This window comes from Papio anubis, chromosome 3 (assembly GCF_008728515.1).
Source record: "Papio anubis isolate 15944 chromosome 3, Panubis1.0, whole genome shotgun sequence".
Lineage (NCBI taxonomy): Eukaryota > Metazoa > Chordata > Mammalia > Primates > Cercopithecidae > Papio > Papio anubis.
In genome coordinates this window covers 164,265,127-164,279,215 of record NC_044978.1, presented here as the reverse complement: position 1 = coordinate 164,279,215, position 14,089 = coordinate 164,265,127, and the positions used below count along the sequence as shown (strand labels likewise).

At 47.0% G+C, this 14,089-nt stretch overlaps 1 protein-coding gene across 1 annotated transcript in view; it reads right to left on the bottom strand.

Annotated features, from left to right (window-relative positions):
* ADGRA3 (adhesion G protein-coupled receptor A3) overlaps positions 1-11,314 on the bottom strand; it is a 130,282-nt gene extending 118,968 nt beyond the window's left edge. The window contains exon 1 of the mRNA XM_003898540.3: positions 10,782-11,314. Within this exon, the coding sequence (XP_003898589.1) occupies positions 10,782-11,032 (251 nt within the window). The 5' untranslated portion in view covers positions 11,033-11,314. The remainder of the gene's footprint in view (positions 1-10,781) is intronic.
* Between the last annotated feature and the right edge of the window lie 2,775 nt (positions 11,315-14,089).

Here is a 14,089-nt window from a genome sequence, read left to right as displayed (position 1 = left end):
GCTTCTATGAATAAGGCCCTGTCCTGAAGCTCTCAGCTCTCTGTCCTAGAAATGTCTCTTGATTTCATCGTCTTTTCTCTGCTTGGCCCAGCCCCTCCCTCCCTCATGAGGCAGTTGCCCTCAGTTGGCTCCTGTGCTCTTTCTTCTACCTTCTTTTGTTGTGGCAGACAACAGATGGTGACTAGGGTTAACCCTTCAGGTCCCTGGGCTACTAAGCAGCAGGTTCTCAACCTGGGTGTTATCAGAACCACCCCACAGGGCTCTGAAAAAATACCAATGTCCAGCCCCCATCCCTGAACAATACATCAGAACATGAGGTCTGTGGCCCAAGCATCTGAACTTTTAATGCTTTCTGTTGATTCAAATGTAAGGTCGAAAATCTCAACCGCAAACTGACCAACCAGGTTACAGGAAGGTAGGGACCACTACTCCTCTGACCATGGGACTTGGATGGATGCAAGCCTAGTGCAAAGGGCTCTGGCCAGGAACATCCTTCACCATTTCACTCCAGTGCACACATCATCATTGTCTATCTGTGTCATGGCATGAAAAATTTTGGCTAGAAATGCCATAAATAATGCAGGTGACTGTGTGAGTCACCTAGCAAATCTAAGACATTCTAGATGGAACAAAGGTTTTGTGCCCAGCAGTGGGACACGGGATAAAAAGCAATGATGGTGACAGAGCAAAAAGTTCCATCAGTCCCTTTAGGTTGTTCTTAAAACCGTCCTGCAAATTCTCCTTTAGAAACTCCCGTTGCCCATTTAGAATTTCTGAAATTCTGGCCAGGCATGGTGGTTCATGCCTGTAATCCCAGTGCTTTGGGAGGCTGAGGCGGGCAGATCATTTGAGCAAAACCAATCTTGCCAAGATGAGGAAACCCCGTCTCTACTAAAAATACAAAAATTAGCTGGGCGTGGTGGTGGGCGCCTGTAATCCCAGCTACTCAGGAGGCTAAAGCAGGAGAATCGCTTGAGCCTGGGAGGCAGAGGTTGCAGTGAGCAGACATCGCGCCACCGCACTCCAAGCTGGGCGACAGAGCCAGAGACTGTCTCAAAAAAAAAAAAAAAAAAGAATTTCTAAAATTCCACGGTTATCCCCCTGCTGTTTTAGCAGAGTATAACAGCAGAGGAAAATGTAGATTAAATCACATCAAAAAGAGCTAGAGGGTAACATCTAACTGAGGGGAGGTATGACAGATATTGAATAGCTAGAATGCAACAGGTGGAGCTCTAGGAAGAGGTACAAGACTAAGATAAAACTGGTCTAATAGATCAAAAGAAAAGTCAAGCCCAGAGATAAGAAGTTACATACGTTCACAAGCAGGGTGGCACTGAATAACTATTTGCTAAATGAATGCAAAAGCAAGTTTAGGATACAAATATAGGAAACTAGGGTACAAATTATCAAGAATGCAACTGGAGAAGAGTAAATACCAAAAGTGAAAGTTTTGGTGTTTGGCCAGCCCATAGTGTATGCAGGAAGGCACAGCTTTACCCTGGGACTCATTTGCAGACAAATAAGAACAAAAAGACCAGGGTGTTGAAGATGCAGGGGAGAAGTAGGAAGGTGCTGGAGTATTTTTCTATCAACCTCTTAAACCTTCCATTTTTACCCTTCAGGCCCTGAACAGGAAAGATCTGAGGACAAGAAATGCTTTGCTGGACGAAAAGCAAAAGAAGGCCAGGCACGGTGGCTCATGCCTGTAATCCCAGCACTTTGGGAGGCCAAGATACACAGATCACTTGAAGTCAGGAGTTCGAGACCAACCTGGCCAATGTGGCAAAACCCTGTCTCTAGCAAAAATACAAAACTTAGCCAGGCATGGTTGTGTGTGCCTGTGGTCCCAGCTACTCACGAAGCTGAGGCATGAGAATCACTTGACATCAGGAGGCAGAGGTTACACTGAGCCAAGATCGCGCCACTCCACTCCAGCATGGGTGACAGAATGAAACCCTATCTTTAATAATAAAAAAAAAAAAAAAAAAAAAAAACACCAGACAAAAGCAAAGCTTAGTATCTGCAACGTGTTCAGCGTGGTACTAAAAGTGGCCAAGACAGACATGTGCCTTCTGGGAGGCACCTACCTCATCTCTGTCCCACTCTACCCTCTACACGTAGGTAACTGCCTTACTAGACATGCAACATTTCTGAAACTTTAGTCAAGACAGAAAAAAAAAACCTTGGGAGGAATAGTGTACTTTTATAAAGCTCCCTCTTCAGATTAAAATTGTCTGTATTAGCCGGGCGCGATGGCTCACGCCTGTAATCCCAGCACTTTGGGAGGCTGAGGCGGGCGGATCACAAGGTCAGGAGATCGAGACCACGGTGAAACCCCGTCTCTACTAAAAATACAAAAAATTAGCCGGGCACGGTGGTGGGCGCCTGTAGTCCCAGCTACTCAGGAGGCTGAGTCAGGAGAATGGCGTGAACCCGGGAGGCGGAGCTTGCAGTGAGCCAAGATCATGCCACTGCACTCCAGCCTGGGAGACAGAGCGAGACTCTGTCTCAAAAATAAAATAAAATAAAATAAAATAAATAAAATTGTCTGTATTTGAACATAAATGCAAGCTAAATCATACATCAAGCATTAAAATTATATTGTTTTACATTAAAAACTTATTGAGCAAGTTTGCATTTATAGCTTCCTAATCTTTGCAAAAACTGAGTTAATAAGCTACTAGCACTCAGCCAGGCGCAGTGGCTCAGGCCTGTAATCCTAGCACTTTGGGAGGCCAAGGCGGGCGGATCACGAGGTCAGGAGATTGAGACCATCCTGGCTAACATGGTGAAACCCCATCTCTACTAAAAATACAAAAAAAAATTAGCCAGGCGTGGTGGCGGGCACCTGTAGTCCCAGCTACTGGGGAGGCTGAAGCAGGAGAATGGTGTGAACCTGGGAGGTGGAGCTTGCAGTAAGCCAAGATCGTGCCACTGCACTCCAGCCTGGGCGACAGACTGAGACTCCGTCTCAAAAAAATAAAATAAATAAAATAAGCTACTAATTCTCAAAGAACTCTGTATTCTAATCTTTGTTTATAAGAAAAATGTTGACACAATACATTAGCTGTGTTCTCTAGAGTGAAAATTCCTCCATAGCATCAAGCCAGTAAACAATTCTTTCTGAGAAGCAGCCGAATGGAGAAACAAGTCATTGAATAGTCTAAGAAACTTCATCCCGTGTCATTTTCTGAGTTACTTTCAGGAGTTTTTACTTCTGTCTTTGTCTGTTTTTTTAAACCATCTTTACAGGCTGCTGGGAACAGAAGCTGGAGCTGCATTGGGAGCAACCTCACCAAACATTACCATATTCATTTGTTTGGGGCCTTGGTATCTTGCCAAACCCACCAACTTCTCTCATGTGCTCTCCTGGTGCTGGAGGACTCCAAGCAGGCAAGAAACAACAGGATTTTGAGGCTGGGTGATACGCAACCATGTCTCATATCAGAAAAGCTTACGACTTGCATTCACGGACCAAAGGCCAAACTGTGCCCCCAATCCTGCAAGATTTCTGAGCAACATTCCTGGTAGGAATTCAAGCCACTTCCCAACACAGTCTATATGTGTGTGCTTGCCACACACATAAGATCAAGTAGATCACATGTGACTGCAGATAGACTGAATATACCCATCCTTGAATCAGGGATCCCACAGCTGAACCTAACAAACTAACAAACTAAACAAACATATGTTCTCCTTTGCTATAATAAGGTAAACCTGTGAATTTGCATCCGCCTTCTAACCCCCAATTTTCCTGCTTTTCCACCACCTAGTCGTATCTCTGTTAGCATTACTCTTGCCCATAAAGAACAATTACGTACCCACCCATACTCGAGGTGCTGTGAGAAGTCACAGTCCTTGCTTTCAAGGGTATGTGCATTCTGAGAGCAGCACCAGTATCACAGAAAGCGACACAAGAGCACGAACACTAATAGCTACCTGGGTTCAGAGATGGAAGAATCAAAATGCCAGAACAGTGAAGAGTTCGTAGCAACCGAGTTGGGTATTAAAGAATATCCCAGAATTTCCCAGACTGGGATTCCAAGGCAAAGGTGTCTTAGCAAAGGCACACAGGAAGCACAGTATAAACTCTGCTCAGGGGACACTGAGAGGCACACTTTGGTGAAACGAAGAGTTTGTTTAAAAGACTGACCCTTGGATTATTTTAACCCTGAACCACTGGGCACTGTGTTTACAACATAACACTGCCTCAACCAACGTCCATGGAAAAAGTAATCCGTGCTGGGTGTTAAGAAATCAGGCTGCAGACATATGTAAGATTTTGCATTCAAAGATAATAATCTTACTCTTGATCCAGTGGCTCTGCTGGTGAGAATTCAGGCCGCGGCATCTGGCTGGCCTACAGATTATAATCACTTTGCTCCTCTCTCCCTTGGCTGCACTCACCTGGCAAAGAAGCAACCTGGCCACACCCAAGGATTCCCATCGCTAGGCTGAATCCAGGTGGAGAAAAACAATTGCAATGACCATCTCCCTTTGAATCAGATCAGAAGGCAAAACTGGAAAAAGATCCTCCCTGCTGACTTTTCTGCCATCCCCAGTAGGTTCACATTCCAAAAGAACTATTTCTCTTCTCTTTCCCCTTCCTCTTGGCCCCTTTTTCCCTCGCCCTGCCTAGATGTCTTTGAGAAAATAGAAGCAATGGGGCCAGAATTCCCTCTTCCTCCCACCTGCGCCCCAATGCCCTCCTGCCTGCCTTGACACCCCTTTCTCCCATGACAAGGTGTTGTGCTGAACCCCTACCCACTCCAGAAGGGATTGCACCAGGTTCAAGAAGAAGAAACCCAGAGCTAGTGAACAGAACATGGAGTCTCACTGAGGGCTTACATGCAGGGGAGAGAGTTCAGTGCTGGTGGGCTGAACAGGAGAACTGCATGCCCCGGTGGCTACGGGCTGAGCAGAGAAACTCGCAACTTGCAAAAAGCATGCAGCACACGGCCGCGAGCGGTGGCTCACCCCTGTAATCCCAGCACTTTGGGAGGCCGAGGTGGGCAGATCACGAGGTCAGCAGTTCAAGACCAGCCTAGCCACCATGGTGAAACCCCCTCTCTACAAAAGATTCAAAAAAATCAGCCGGGCGTGGTGGCTTGCACCTGTAATCCCAGCTACTCAGGAGACTGAGGCAGGAGAATCGCTTGAACCTGGGAGGCGGAGGTTGCAGTGAGCCGAGATCATCCCACTGCACTCCAGCCTGGGCAACAGGGCAAGACTCCATATCAAAAAAAAAAAAAAAAAAGCATGCAGTTCACGCAGCAGCATCTTCACTTAGCACCTTCCCCAACAGTCTCCACCTGGCAACCTTCAATTAACCCCAAAGGGCCTTGATCCCCCATATGGTCCATGTTCCATGGGACAAGATGGAGACTCAGGTGTTCCTCATAGATAAGAAATGACTTTCCAGGTGGGCCACTCCCAGGCTCCCTAGCTTGGAACTCCAAACCACATTCAGATGCGTCATCTGCCATACAGTCATTCTCAGGATGTGATTCAGTTAGTGCTATTTGGTGCATTGACTACATATGTGGAGAATGAGCTTCCCTGCTGCCATCAAAAGCCAAACCCTTCATCTGTGCTCCCATCCCACTTCTCTTTTCAGGCCACCAAACCTGGCTCATTCACCTGTGATACGTGGACACTGCTCATGGAGGGCACCAGACGCCGGGACATCAAATCCAGTGCTGTCTATTCCTTTGTCTTTCTGGCTTAATCTCTCAACATGTCAACTGGAAAGGCCATTCCAGCCTTAACACGTAAACTTCTCTTAGCTTCCGGGATGAGATTCTCCCCTGGTGCTCCCCACAGCCTCTGCAGAGGCTCCTTCTCAGACTCCTGTTCATGTTCCTCCATGCTCCAGTGTGGTTCTGCCTGGGCCACCTCCTCTCCCCTCTGTGCACTCTCTCCTAACCCCAACCAGGCCTGTGTTTGAAATACCACATACGGGCAAATGGTTCCAAAAGCTCTCTCCACTATTCGCCCGATACAGTCTCTCCACTTCAAGTGGGCCAGCCACCACCTGCCACCCTTCCTCCCGAATGCCATCTCCCCACTCAATCCAATCCTTCCCCTCCTTTAGGCCATGCTCAAGTCCTAACTTCTCCAGGAAAACCAAATACCTTCCAATGACTCCCTAGCCACACTGATCTCTCCCCTGTCTGGGCTTCCTGAAGCACTGAAACAGTCTCCAGCACAGGATTTATTACTTAATGAGGGATAGTCTTTTAATGGTTCCCTAAATGTCTGCTTCCTATCATGCAAATCCGTCCTCCTAACTAGATGTAAGCTTCTGAACAATACAAGCATTTCTTTTCTTGGTACTGAGCAACACGGGCGATGTCCAAAATAATTATTAGTTCTTTGATAACAAACATGAAGAACCAAAACTCTACACACTATTTTAGTGTTAGTCTGAGAAAAACCTGGAAGTTATCTGACAAATTACAAGTAATTTTTTTATATATTTTTATTTGTCTAGAATCACCATGTAGCATCACGAGGAACCCACATTTAAAAAGGCAGTGATAAATTCGTAAAACTTTCTATCAAATGAAATTCTCAGAACTTTCAAAACTTACATTATTGAGCAAGATTTAATATAAATCACAGAAATACAGTAAATAAGTATATTTTCAATGAAAACATTAAACGCAGGTAAATTTTTGTTCAATTTGTGTGTTATAATAACAGAAGCAGTTTAATCCCTCAATACAAAAGTCTACCTGAGACACGGGGAACACACAGTTAAGCCTGGGATTTCTGCCAGACCTTTCTTTAAGCATAGCTACAGAAACAAGTGCTGCTCATCAATACTGTTGAAGGGTCTGACTTTTAGGCTACGATGAAGACCAGTTCATCCACTAAAGAGAAATAGCTTTATTTTTCGTGATTAAAAAAAATAAATTCTATCCCACCTTTGCCATTCTCCCAGTTCCCATCAGTTAATTTTCCTCTCTGTGGCCACATCACAACTCAGCTGAAAACGCCCTGCCACACCTAAGTGATAAAGGCTCAAACCAGGGAGCCTGGCCTTCCTCGGCTTGGCCCCTCCAGACTCCTCTCTGACCACACTGGGCACTAAACACTTACCTTTGACATTCCAGCAACACCAACTGCACAGCAGCATAACCAGATACTGTCCTCTCCAAACCCGTGGGCACCTGGGGTCCCCCACTTCCAACCCCATCATTTCCTCCCCGTGTCCCCTCACCGTTTTCTTCACAGTTATCTTTTTCTTTCTTATTGCAACCTTCGCCTCCTGGGTACAAGCAATTCTCCTGCCTTAGCCTTCCTAGTAGCTGGGATTACAGGTGCAAGCCACCACGCCCGGCTAATATTTGTATTTTTAGTAGAGATGGGGTTTCTGTCATGTTGGTCAGGCTGGTCTTGACCTCCTGGGCTCAAGTGTTCCGCCCATCTCAGCCTCCCAAAGTACTGGGATTACAGGTGTGAGCCACTGCGCCCGCCCCAGAGTCCTCTTTCCAGAATTGGTTCAGGATCCCCAATCCCACTAGGATTGAGGGAGAAGGCGGCCTTGGTTGCCCTCCTCTGGGTTTCTTTTGCTACATGTGCACCCTGGTAATAGAGCATTGACCATACTGTTCTGAGACTTAGTCATGAATCTTTCTCCCCAAATATCTGTAAGTTCCTGGAGAAGAAAGACCATGTTTTTATTTGTATTCTGTCGTGAGCTGCACAGTGTCTCAAATAAAGAAATGTCCAAGTCCTAACCTTTTAACGTGACCTTATTTGTAAACAGGTTCTTTGCAGATGTATTTAATTAAAGGATCTCGGGATGAGATCATCCTGGACCTAGGGTGGACCCTAAATTCAATGACTGGTATCCTTAAAAGAGAAAGGAGAGGACCTGAGACACACAGACACACAGGGAGAAGGCCAAGGGAAGACAGATGCAGAGACAGAAGTGATGCTGCCCCAAGCCAAGGGAAACCAGAGGATGACAGAAGCAAGCATGAATTATTCCTAAAGTCCTCAGAGACAGCATGGCCCTGCTAATACATTTTGGACTTATGGCCTCCAGAGAGAATAAATTTGTTGTTTCAAGCCACCAAGTCCATAGTAATCTGCAGTAGCCCTAGGCACTAACACACAGTCCAAACTTCAACACGTTACCTACTACCTAGGGGCCACTCAACAAAAACTGTGCTCAACTAAGATGAAGGCAAGGCAAGGAATGAGAAAGCATCTGAACCGCAATCTGGGTTCAGCATCTGGGACGTGGACTCAGATGCTACTCTGAGAATTCTGGTGAGTCCCTTATCTACAGTAACTCTAACTCTTTCCCCAGTAAAATGACGAAAATGGCCCACAAGACCCCTCTACGGGGGACTCATATACCTTGAACCCTCTTCAGCCAGAATAACGCCTCATTTTTTTTTTTTTTTTTTTTTTTTTGAGACGGAGTTTCGTTCTTGTTACCCAGGCTGGAGCGCAATGGTGCCTTCTCATCTCACTGCAAACTCTGCCTCCCGGGTTCAAGCAATTCTTCTGCCTCAGCCTCCCGAGTAGCTGGGATTACAAGCACCCGCCACCACGCCCCGCTAATTTTTTGTATTTTTAGTAGAGATGGGGTTTTCATCTTGTTGGCCAGGCTGGTCTCTAACTCCTGACCTCAGATGATCCACCCACCTCTACCTCTCAAAGTGCTAGGATTACAGGTGTGAGCCACCACGACCCGCAGAACAGCTTTAATTGATCCTTAATAGTATCTTCTTCCCACTCACTAAATTAATTTTATTTTCTTCTTTTTTTTGGCTCAGAGTCTCACTCTGTCACACAGGTTGGAGTTCAGTGGTGCAATCTCGGCTAACTGCAATCTCCACCTCTTGGGTTCAAGTGATTCTCCTGCCTCAGCCTCCCAAGTAGCTGGAATGACAGGCACATACCACCACACCTGGCTAATTTTTGTATTTTTAGTAGAGACAGGGTTTCGCCACGTTGGCCAGGCTGGTCTTGAACTCCTGACCTCAAGTGATCTACCCGCTTTGGCCTCACAAAGTGCCAGGATTACAGGTGTAAGTCACCATGCCCAACCTTAATTTTATTTTCATCTAAAAAGCTTTCAGGCAAAAAAAAAAAAAAAAAAAAAAAAAAACCTGGATTAAAATGACATTTCATACTTATATTTTAACCAGTTCATAAAAAAGTAGTAAAATAGTTTAATCGATAATATGCTGAAAATCAATTTACCACCATATCCCCTATTTTTTTCTGCAAAGCAACATCAGCAATTTACTAGTAGTTGACCCAATCCAGCTGGAATTGTTGACACTTTTAGGTCAGAAAAACTGCACCTAAACATGAGTCAACGTAAATGCCACTAACTGACCCCAAACCTAAATGTTTATAACACAACTGCATGATGACTAATTTTTGCAGAGTAACAAAGAAAATCTCCTCCAACATTGGAATTTTCTCCACTTGCACTGTAATTGAAGTCCCATACCGAAAATTTCCACTTCAAAGAATCTGGCTAAGAAATACATAAATATAACTGCTGCCACCACCAAATGGTAACGTGTTAGTAAAGGAGTCAAACAAAACAAAAACTATTTCACCCATCTTCAGGCCTCCATAAACAGACACATAGACACAGTTTTCATGGTTGAATGTTTCCTAATTCAAAAAATGGAAATGAAGGGTAAACAAAGGTGTTAGTAATGAAATGTATACCTGGCCTACCTGTATATACTCCTGCTGAATTTGGGTTACATTTAAAACGATACTTTAAGTGTTTTCATAGATCATGCTGCGGCCCTTGCATTCATGTTTGTATAGTGGCTGCCTTGATTCTTTTTTTAGGAAACCAACCAAAACAACATAAAGGAACCCCGAGCCAAGGGACTCACATTTCAGTTGAACAAAATACCCATGAGAAACACTTAGACTCAAAACTTTCCAAACCAATTCATCCTTCTGAAAACAAACTCGACAGTCACTGGGGCCAACTGTTCAGCTAGAATTGGCAGAACTACGTTTGCAAAACTGAACCGTGAATCCCAGCACAAGTGAGTTACCAAAATTTTTCCTTCCAGGTGGAAACTCAATCCGAAAATCAAAAATCCCTCGAGTTGGAAGGCTCAATAAACCCACAGTATTCAATTCCAAAGTTCCTGGCTTTTAAATATGAGCCCCCACAGACACGAAAACGGGACTGCAAGGTACATAAACAGATTGATCTGAAATGTTTCCAGCCCTTAATAACAACTCTATCTTAAAAAGTGTTCTTTAACTGTAATAAAACTAAGATAGCAAAAGGCAAAGGAAGCGTCTTGGGTTTCGGCTCGCACACAGTCCTTGTGTTTTGTAAACTCTACCACATAAGTGTAACTTAATTTGCAAAGAAGCAGAAGGACTGGCGCTTGTAATCAAGCATTGTGTTTTCTGGAAGCCCAAGCCCAGGATGAATGAGCTTTAACTCTGTCGACTTCGTGTTTACTTGCATCCTCACGTGGCACACCGCACAGCCCAAAAGCGCTGCGCCCGGGACAGCGCGGGGCGCGCCAGAGAACCCGAAAACTTTACTTTGCAAACTAGTGGAGCTGAGAGGCAGCTCAGACGCAGATTCGCTTGCCTTTCCCTGAACTGCACCCATGCCAAGCACACGAGGTCTTTCCTAGCACCACCCCCTACCTACAGCTCCACACAAAGGCGCGTGGGTGCCGGCAGGACCCCTCTCCAAAGTTGAGCGGAGAGGTAAGAAAAAGCCGAGCGGCACAGGACCGGGCGTCCCGGGAAATACTCACAGGGTGACCGTGCGGTTGGGCAGAGTATCTGGGGGCAGGACCTGCGCGAGCTCCAGGCTGCTACACACCACCTTGCCCTCGGCGGCACCCGCCGCTCTGCCAGACCCTCGGGGCCGCCCATCGTGCTTGCAGCCGGCGGGCAGCGCCGCGGCGCCACCGCCACCTCCCAGCAGCGCTAGCAGCGCTAACAGCGAGAGCTGCAGCAGCAGCGGCGGCTGCGGGCGGCCCCGCCGGCGTCCGGGTGGCTCCATGCTGCGGGCCGGGGCCTGCGGGGAGAGCGGCGGCGCGCTGGCCTAGCGGGCCGCCCCGAAGTCCGGGCGGGCAGGAGCGCGGCGCGGGCTCAGCGGCGCCCAGAGCCTCATGGCGGCCGGAGGACGGGCCCTCCCCGGCGCCGACATGCTCCTTTGTCCGCTGCGGCTGCGCTGGGCCTCGAGGGAGCCGGGGGTCACGGCCGCACGGGTCCCAGCGCCGCTCTACCTCCCGGCGCGAGCACTGCCTCCTCCTCCGCCGCCGCCGCCGCCGCCTCCTCCCCTGGCCAGGACCCGCGGCGGCTCCTCCCCGCCCGCCGCCGCCGGCCGCCTCCGCCCCTGCCCCTCCTCCTCCCCGGCTCTCCAGCTGTCCCGGTGTCTGCGGCTGCCCGGGAGTCCGGGGAGGCGGCGCACGCTCTCGGGACCTGCCGAGCCCGACTCCGACCCGGTGCGCGCCCGGGCCTTGGCCTCCGGGCAGGAGTTGTGGGGAGCCCGCGGGAAGGCGGTAACTCGTAGAGAGGGCCAAGGAAAGTTCGAGTTCAAACTCCAGCCGCGGTGGCCACTCTTCTGCTCGTTTCCCTTCGCCTTCCCCGCGCTTGCACTGCGGGCACAGGACAAAGCCGTCCTGTGCGCTCCTGGAGACTGCCCATGTGGCCCAAGGAGCCTGGCCCGGAGGATGGAGTAGAGAGAAGAGCAGGGAATTTCCCTGAGCATCCCTATGGGGAAAGTACCCAAAACCAAGTGTTTCAGAAGGAATCGCCTTCTCACCTCATTGTGGTAGTCTCATTTGTCCCAAATACACTCGAGCCAGGAAACAGGTTCCTCTTCAATACGGTGAACAATCTGAAGCTGTTTCTGGCCTTCAACAACAACAGCGATAGACTCTAGAGGATGCATCTGGACCTCACTAGAAAGGCTGCCTTTTGAAAGAAATTTGACAGGCAAAGATACCTGAGATGTTCACCAGTTCGGGCAATAATGAGAGAACCCTCCAAGAAACCCTAACAGAATTGATTACTCTGACTTCCAGCCTCGCCCTAACGTTTGCAAGCCCAGGGCTTACCTACCCTATGTTTGAAATTTTACAAGGATTCTATGATGCTAATAAAGTATGTTCTGTGCTCCTGCTTTGAGAAATTACCTCCATAACAACCTGGAAGGTTTGTAAGCAGGATTCTCAGACACTTTGGAGTTTCTCCCTGAAACACAGCAGATGGGAAAGAGTCAGATCCAAATCTTTGGCCTGTACACCCTCACCGCCTTTGCTTCCTGTGCCCAGCTGTCTTCAAGGACAAGAAGGGATTTTTGTACCTGTGTGTGAACACTGCAGCCCACAAAACCAAGTTCTGTTCACACTTTCTACCAGCCACCCTTTGTCTGCCTCTCGAGCCCAGGTGTGCCTACACCAGTTGTTGGGTCCTTCATTGGGAGGACAGTTCTCAGAGGAAGCTAGCTCAGGGCCAAGAAGTGGCCTTGGTAATATCAGTCAGGGAATTCCAGGGTCCTGGGTCTTGGGGACATAGTGGTACCCAGGCTTTGGGTGCTAGCCTGTAGATTTTTCACCCCATAAGAAGAGTCAGGTTGGTGTCCTCTAAAGTGGAGGGCCCAGAGCACGGTTTTTCTTGCTTGAGTCTAAGGGCATTACTGCCTCTGGCCCCTACAAAATTTATCTTAGGGACCAATTTCCAGGAATCTATTTATCTGACTAGAGCTTTCTCAATGGGAAGTAAATAAATGGTCTCCATGTATCATACACTAGTGTATTAAATTTGAATAGCAGTTCATTTGACCAACCCAACAATGTCCAGTGCTGTTTAATAATAATTCTGTGACTGGATAACTGTTCTAGTTCTTTACTGTCTAATACGGTGGCCAACTGTGGCTACATCGTGTGTGAAAAGTAGATAGTATGCAATAAGAAGTAAATTTTTCGTTTGCATTTGAATTTAAATACCCAGTGGCTACGCTGTTGGTGTTGAACAACACAAGCCCAGACACTATGATGGAAAGAAAAAGTGGGAGATTAGCACCACCATTAAGTGACTTCAGATCTATAAATAACGTTAGAAGACAAACTGGTGCCTCTGTGTTAAGGTAGGTGAAATAGATCACATTTCTCTTGAATTTATCTAAAGAACTATTATTCCCTAACAAAATTATTATCTGCTTTTTGATTAAGATAAAACCTTACTACAGATTGAGCATTAAGCATCCCTAATCCGAAAATCCAAAACCTGAAATGCTCCAAAATTCAAAACTTTTTAAGTTCCGACAAGTAATACCTCAAGTGGAAAACCCCACACCTGACCACATGTGATGGGTCACCATCAAAATGCAGACACACTACGCAGTTTACTAGCATCCCCAAGGGAAAAAAGACCCTCCCAGCCTTTTTCTACTGATATATATCTTTTCAGGGCATGCCCAGATTCCCCCAGGCAAGCGTGCACCCCAAAGGTAATCAAATGGCCCGTGTGCAGACTGGATTTGCCAAGGTCGAGTTCCCCACAATGCCTACATGGGGACTTCATCTACATGCATTACTCACTGTGGGTTTGCTTTTTTTTGTTTTTTGTTGTTGTTGTTTTTTCTTTTTCTTCGCTCTGTGGTGTAAAGATATTTTTGGTATAAAGAAATATCAGGCCAGGCACAGTGGCTCCCACCTGTAATTTCAGCACTTTGGGAAGCCAAGGAGGGCAAATCACAAGGTCAGGAGTTTGAGACCAGCCTGGCCAACATAATGAAACCTCGTGTCTACTAAAAATACAAAAAATTAGCCAGGTGTGGTGGCGGGCACCTGTAATCCCAGCTGCTCGGGAGGCTGAGGCAGGAAAATCGCTTGAACCCAGGAGATGGAGGTTGCAGTGAGCCAAGATTGCACCACTGCACTCCAGCCTGTGTGACAGTGCAAGATTCTATCTCCAAAAAAACAAAGAAAAGAAATATCAAAAAAAGCCTACAGTTAATCCTGTGGGTATCAACGATAAGAAAAAGAAGCATTTATTATGTCCAGTTGTTAAAGAAACTGGACAGTGGTGTAGGTATGAAATTTATTACAGA